The sequence below is a fragment of the Saccopteryx leptura genome, chromosome 4, assembly GCF_036850995.1.
Source record: "Saccopteryx leptura isolate mSacLep1 chromosome 4, mSacLep1_pri_phased_curated, whole genome shotgun sequence".
In the NCBI taxonomy this organism is placed as follows: domain Eukaryota; kingdom Metazoa; phylum Chordata; class Mammalia; order Chiroptera; family Emballonuridae; genus Saccopteryx; species Saccopteryx leptura.
The window spans coordinates 224,101,682-224,109,010 of NC_089506.1; the positions used below are offsets into that span (position 1 = coordinate 224,101,682).

The 7,329-nt window shown below is 45.5% G+C and overlaps 2 protein-coding genes and 1 pseudogene across 4 annotated transcripts in view; 1 reads left to right on the plus strand and 2 right to left on the minus strand.

Moving 5' to 3' along the window:
• LOC136404021 (lysine-rich nucleolar protein 1-like) overlaps nt 1–7,329 on the plus strand; it is a 360,920-nt gene that overhangs the window by 142,490 nt on the left and 211,101 nt on the right. The window lies entirely within an intron of this gene.
• On the minus strand, nt 1,111–1,906 carry LOC136404368 (histone-lysine N-methyltransferase PRDM9-like; annotated as a pseudogene).
• Nucleotides 1,978–7,329, minus strand: part of LOC136404369 (histone-lysine N-methyltransferase PRDM9-like) — a 16,861-nt gene continuing 11,509 nt past the window's right edge. Inside the window, exons 3-8 of the mRNA XM_066383686.1 lie at nt 6,836–6,937; nt 6,362–6,633; nt 5,912–5,979; nt 3,858–4,051; nt 2,093–2,313; nt 1,978–2,013 (exon numbers count right to left, since the gene is read on the minus strand). Of these exons, the coding sequence (XP_066239783.1) occupies nt 1,978–2,013; nt 2,093–2,313; nt 3,858–4,051; nt 5,912–5,979; nt 6,362–6,633; nt 6,836–6,937 (893 nt within the window). The remainder of the gene's footprint in view (nt 2,014–2,092; nt 2,314–3,857; nt 4,052–5,911; nt 5,980–6,361; nt 6,634–6,835; nt 6,938–7,329) is intronic.

Sequence of the window (7,329 nt, forward strand, 5' to 3'; positions counted from 1 at the left end):
ACCATTCCTTTTTTTTTTTTTTTTTTTTACACAGAGGCAGAGATAGACAGGGACAGACAGGAACAGAGAGAGATGAGAAGCATCAATCATTAGTTTTTCCTTGCGCGTTGCGACTTCTTAGTTGTTCATTGATTGCTTTCTCATATGTGCCTTGACGGCCGGCCTTCAGCAGACCGAGCAACCCCTTGTTGGAGCCAGTGACCTTTTTGCTCAAGCCAGATGAGCCCATGCTCAAGCTGGCAACCTCGGGTTCTCGAACCTAGGTCCTTCCGCATCCCAGTCCGATGCTCTATCCACTGCGCCACCACCTGGTCAGGCACCATTCTCATTTTATAGATTAAAAAGGCAGAGAAGTTGAGAATATTGCCTTAGGTCGCAAGCTGGTGAGGGCAGAACTGACATTCAAACCCATTGTGGAATTATCTGGAGTCCATGTGGTGTACACCATAAGATTCTCACCCTGAAAGGGCAGTGAGGAGAGAGTGAGGGATACCAGGTGCCCAGACTGACCCAGGCACACAGACATGCACACACACATATTCCTCCCTGGCTTTCACCTCTGATTCTACGGAGGGCAGAGGAAACCAGGACAGGAGCCAAGAGAAGCCAAGGGAGGTTGGTGAGCCTACTAGGAGAGAAGGCTCCACTTCCTGGCAGTCAAGGAAATCCCTTTCCCTGGTGAGTCAGTCTCAAAACAATCTCCCTGGGCAGTATCCTAAGTAGATTGACTCCAGACTTCCATGTTTCCAGGGGTTGAGTTTATGTGCCTGTGAGTTTTCTGTGGTCCTCTGGGAACTCTGCTTTCAGTGATGGGGAGGGGGGAATGAGGTATGTGGGCTTCATAGTTTTATGAAGATAAGATTTATTAGAACAGGAGGCCAAGAAAACATGGAGGAGATTGGTGTTGACATTACCATAGAACTTAAGAAACTGTTTCTCTAGCTCATGTCTTGTCATAAAAGTGAAAAACTTGTTTAACCAGTTAGTTCTGTACTAATTATAGTCTTGGGAGGGTAAGGGGTCAGTAGACTTGTTCTGAAGTCCTTTCAGAGCTGGGGTATGACCTGTGTCACAGCTATAGCTGTAAATATGTGATTTAATGCTAATGACTCACTCACCCTTCTTGCAAACAGAGGGCTTTTCCCCTGAGTGTGTCCTCTGGTGTGTGTGGAGATGTGACTTCTGTGAAAAGCGTCGGTCACACTCCCTGCAAACATAGGGCTTTTCCCCTGAGTGTGTCCTCTGGTGTGTGAGGAGATGTGACTTCCGTGTAAAGCCTCGCTCACACTCCCTGCAAACATAGGGCTTCTCCCCAGAGTGTGTCCTCTGGTGACTGAGGAGATCTGACTTACATGTAAAGCCTTGCTGACACTCCCTACAAATATAGGGCTTTTCCCCTGAGTGTGTCCTCTGGTGTGTGATGAGATGTGACTTCTGTGAAAAGCCTCGCTCACACTCCCTGCAAACATAAGGCTTCTCCCCTGAGTGTGTCCTCTGGTGTGTGAGGAGAGTTGACATCTGTGAAAAGCCTCGCTCACACTCTGTGCAAACGTAGGGCTTCTCTCCTGAGTGTGTCCTCTGGTGGTGTGAGGAGATGTGACTTCAGTGAAAAGCCTCACTCACACTCCCTGCAAACATAGGGCTTCTCCCCTGAGTGTGTCTTCTGGTGTGTGAGGAGATTTGATTTCTGTGAAAAGCCTCGCTCACACTCCCTGCAAACATAGGGCTTCTCCCCTGAGTGTGTCATCTGGTGTCTGAGGAGAGATGACTTCTTTGTAAAACCTCGTTCACACTCCCTGCAAACATAGGACTTCTTCCCTAAGTGTGTCCTCTGGAGTCTGAGATGTGACCCATCATCAATTTCTTGCCCACATTCTCTGTACTTGACAGCTACAATTCTTGACATTCTTACTCTCATTGACAGTTTTTCTGTGTCCACTGAACTCACTTTCTGGCCTCTGCTGGGTGCTTCCAGCATCATTCTCTCTTGCTCACTAGAGCTTCCCAGGTGTCCTTTGGGAGGTTTGAAAAAGGCCCTTGAAATCCTCCTTGGCCTGGTCCTTTTAAGCAGTTGTTTCAATTTTTCTTTGACCTTTTGACCTTCAGCTTTGTCATCCCAGCTGTGTGTATCAGTATGTTGCTGCTGCTGATTTGGATCCTCTGGGAGGGAATCCTCTGATTGGAGCTGTTTTCTTGTAGATGTTCCTGGGAGAATATCAGAGAGTTGATTGCGTCCCACATGTTGGCTGAGGAATTTCTGACTGGATAAGGCCAGAGAACATGAGGGACATATGTCTTTCTCTGGCTGTGGTTCTGCTGAAAGAGAAAATTTTGGTCAGGACAGATGTTGACAAGGCTGCCTGGGTCAAATGTATTGTTAAGAAGTCATTCTTACGAGGTTGACAGTGTAATCTCTGTCTCCCACAAAGTGTTTCTTTACAGTCCCTTTTCTCCTTTCATTTTTATGTACCATATCTTCTTTAGAAATACAGAAAACCCATATCAAGGGTGCTTTATGTGCATTGCCAGACAAGGGACTGTCAAGTAACATCAGGGGCTGTTTCACCCCTCGTATGGGTGGAGCAATGCTGACCTTTCCTATATACATGTAGCTTTTAACATAGTTATTTAAAAAGACCACTGGCCCCAACTAGTAATTGCTTCCCTCATAGTTTCCCACAGATAGACTGAAAATATGACCTTCCTCAAACCTCGCATCAAATATTCATACTTTATTTCATTCAGTGTCACCCTATTTCATATACAATGGAAAGTCGTATTTCAAAATATTTCCCCAACCATACTTTTAAAAAATTGATTGATTTTAGAGAGACAAAGAGGAGGAGCAGAAGGAGGAAAAAGAAGAAGAATAAAGGAGAAGAAAAGAAGAAGGAAAGAAAGAAAATAAAAAAAAGAGAGAGAGGGAGGGGCATTTATTCATTGTTCTACCTAGACCTGCAGTCATTGGTCATTTCTCGTATGTGCCCTGACCTGGGCTCAACCTTGGTATTACAGGATGGTGCTCTAATGGACTGAGCTAACCAGCCAGGGCCCCCAACCATACTTCTTACATGCTTGACTCCTATCTCTCTCCAGCTAATCCACCATCCTCTCTCACTTAAAGATGAAGTAATCTCTGAGAGGATTTCCTACTGAAGTGGTTTTTACCAAAAATTAACAAAGCAAATCTTAGAAAATAAGCCTCCCAGTAGCCAAGCACAGCACCATCATCCCACCTCACTCAGGAAGGTCCCAGTGTCTCAGCTGGGATCACAGCACTGCATTTCCAGGCTGCTGGTCATCTATCAGACCTCTGCTCTTACCCTGTATGCTAGACAGCGGTGGTCCTGAGAAAACAAACCCTGGCCAGTTTTCCCAGTGGGTAGAGTGTTGGCCCAGCATGTGGACGTCCCAGGTTTGATCCCCGGTCAGGGCACATATAAAAAGTGACTATCTGCTTCTCTTTCCCTCCCTCTCCCCCTTCTCTCTCTCTTCCCCGCCCACAGCCAGTGGCTCGATTGGTTCGAGCATCAGCTGCAAAGCACAGATGGTTCAAGTGTTGACCTCAGGCACTGAGGATTGCTTGGGTAGTCTGAGCATGGACCGCAGACTTGGGTTGCTGGGTGGATCCTGGTAGGGGCACATGAAGGAATCTGTCTATCTCCCCTCCTCTCACTTAAAGAAATTAAATCAAAAGTAAAAAATATAAAGATTTTTCCTAAGAATCAAAGGCATATGAAATGAATCCTTAATTTCTGAAGCATGTGATTCAAAATCTTACAGACTTTAGAGTGTACCATGAACATTTCTAAGGTGAGTTCTCTCTTCTTTCCATTTTGAAGAACAGTTGTGCCCACCTCTAGCTGCTGGGAGCTCTCTCTTCTTCTTGCTGCCATACTTGATGCCCAGCTTCTGGCCATACTCGTCACTGTACCCGACCAGCAGCTCAGAGCCTGGCCTGATGACCTGGCAGGTTCGGTAGAAAATCTGCCTGCGATACTGAAAGGCCACCAGGTTCTGCTCTTCATCATCCCGGGCACAGTTCACATACCTGGGATTGAGGCAGGTGAAAGAAAAGAAACCCACAGGCAATGAGTTCCTATTACCTCTCAGATCCACGTCTATCTCTGCACCTGACACTTGGGCTCTAATGTCACCAACTCCCACAGTGCTCCCGGAGAACCTCCTGTTCAATGTCTGAGCCTGTCACAATGTCATACTACTTTCTATCTTCAGGTCCTGCTTACAATGATCATCCTGCCTAATACCATTTTCCAAAGACAGTTCCAGATGTAACCTCCACCCTGATTGGCCATAAAACCCAGTGACCTCTAGCTTCTCTAAACTAACTCAGTTCTTGTTTTATATCACAGAACTTGCTACTTGACGTTGAACTCTGTGTCTAGATTAGTTCACATAATTCAATACTCAGCCCAAGTCCATCTTTTCTTGAGAGGCCTTTCTCCGTTCTCCTCACATTTTATTTAGGTAGCATTTAATGCCTCACCCAGGATTCCAAAAAAATCTGGTGGTCTCCCCCCCTACACTGAAGTGAGAATCTGGGAGACAGACAGACAGACTCCCGCATGTGCCTGACCAGGATCCACCTGGCATGCCCACTAGGGGGGGATGCTCAGCCCAAGTGGGCTGTTGCTCCACAGTAACCAGAGCCATTCTAGCGCCTGAGGTGGAGGCGGAGGCCATGGAGCCATCCTCAGCGCTGGGGCCAACTTTGCTCCAATGGAGCCTTGGCTGTGGGAGAGAAAGAGAGACAGAGAGAAAGGAGAGGAGGAGGGGTAGAGAAGCAGGTGAGCACTTCTCTGTGCCCTAGCTGGGAATCAAACCATGGACTTCCACAGGCGAGCTGATGCTCTACCGCTGAGCCAACTGACCAGGACTTCAAGGTCTCTTTGTCTTTGCAAAATCATAAAGAACAATAATAGCTTATTCACATTCTGTAGACCCTGATAATAGAGCCCCTCAGGGAAGTGGCCCATGATCATTGCTCTGCAGGCTTCAGAACTCAGTTCTAGTTAGAAGTGAGGCTGGGATAATTGGCTGCCCTCACAAGTTTAGGCTATTCTTGGTTTAGGTATTCTGGCACTGTGCACTTCTCAAAAAATAGAAAAATTATAGTTAAACATTTCTAAAATCAATTGTTTCAATCTGTCTGCAATTAGTCCTCCATAAGATGGGTTATATCAGGGGTCCCCAAACTTTTTATACAGGGGGCCAGTTCACTGTCCCTCAGACCGTTGGAGGGCCGGACTATAAAAAAAATTATGAACAAATCCCTATGCACACTGCACATATCTTATTTTAAAGTAAAAAAAAAAAACAGGAATAAATACAGTATTTAAAATAAAGAACAAGTACATTTAAATCAACAAACTGACCAGTATTTCAATGGGAACTATGGGCCTGCTTTTGGCTAATGAGATGGTCAATGTGCTCCTCTCACTGACCACCAATGAAAGAGGTGTCTCTTCTGGAAGTGCAGCGGGGGCTGGATAAATGGCCTCAGGGGGCCGCATGTGGCCCACGGGCCATAATTTGGGGACACCTGGGTTATATGATTTCTTTAAGTAATGAATACCTTCCTCCTAAATGGAATATAGTAAGAGTTTGCTTAAATAATGTTCATTAGATCAATTAAATAATAATCCAGGACCTCAAAATTTTTTTCCAGTGCCTAAATTTTGTCTAGCATAGAGATGTATATTTTGAGGACATATGCTATATCTCTTTTTTCCTCTAAATACCTCTTGCTTTGAGAGAGCACCAAATGGAGATAAGATAAAAGAGGAACAGAGAGAGGGAGACCACTGAGGGAGGCATGATGAGAAGGAAAGATGTATGGGCCTGAGAGGGATGAGTGGTCTCGTGACTCCCAGAAACTTGTTGGCCTTACCTCATCCAGTTGGACAAGGATTCATCCTTCCCATCCACATACTCATGGCAGTTTCTCTCTTTGGTGATCTGCATTTCAGGAAGAAAAAATAAAGACTTTTTTTCAGGTAAGGAGGTAATAGAAGAATAATTTTACCCTACTGTCAACAAAGCCTTTTCAGCTTGCATGCATTGCCACTCATGACCACATGATATTTTTCTTGCTCATCACATCTGAGTTGACCTGTCCACTCAGGGCTGGGAGGAGGCATTTCTTTGTGTCTGTACTACTTTGCTCCCACTTAACCTGTGATACTTATCAGGAGTTCCATAGTGTGCAGACTCCACTCAATGCTCAGAACTAAACATATTGTCTCCATCCATGTCCTAGCATGTAGAAAGACAGGTCCCACCAAGCCATGGGAGGGATGTGGGAAGCCACAAGACAGGGGAAGAGGTAAATACTTCTCACCTGCCAGGAGTATCCGTTGTTGCCTGCCTCTTCATCTTCTGTGATCTGGCCCTCATAAGGGCCAAAGTGCAGACCCACTGGCAGAGCAGATGCCTCATTCCACACTCCAAGCCCAGCCTCAGGGATGCCCGATGGTCTGATTCTCAACCCAGGGGGCAGAGTGAGGGCTGTGTGGTTTGGATGCCCCTTATCCACTGCACTGTCTTTTACAAATGTAGGGGGCCCATGCACATCACAACTGTCAATGAAGAACTTCTGACACTTCTCACAATCTGGGGGTGAGAGCAACAGGGATTAGGGAAAGTGTAGTGCATGTTCCTGGACATACAGTACCTCAGAGAGAGCACAGGAACTCACATCACTGAGCCTTAATTCTGTAGTGCAGATCCATAGGGGAACGGAATGCTCTAAGGGCCAAATAACCAGATGAAATTATTGTATAAAGAGATAACATGCTTTGTGAGGGTCACTTACAGAAGTAGTCGTCATCCTGGGGCTCGCTGACCTCTTGGTACACATGGCCTTTTCTTTCTTGTAGGCTATACATCTTTACTTCAGTCTCCTTTCTCCTGAGTTCTAAGTTGGAGAAGAGTGAGTTTGGTAGAGTTTAGAGTGTAAGTCCCTATTTTGTCAGAAAACACACAACCTCCTCCCATCAAATTATCACCTGTCCTTCTATATACTCTGGTATTTTCCTTTGTTAACTATCAGCTCAGAGAGCCTTTATAACAGTAAGCCTCTACACTGACTACAGATGGACAATTCAATCTTTGTTTCTAGATCTTCCCATTATGAGTTTTAACTTCCCAACTTTTAGTTATTCATAAAATATTTATTAAGGGCACAGTATATGTAAGGTATTGAGGAAAGGCCTGGTATACAACACCAACAGCGCATGGTCGCTATTATCAGAGATGTATTTACTGAACAACGTGTTGTGTCAGTTCTTTTAAGCCCTAGCCAGTGGC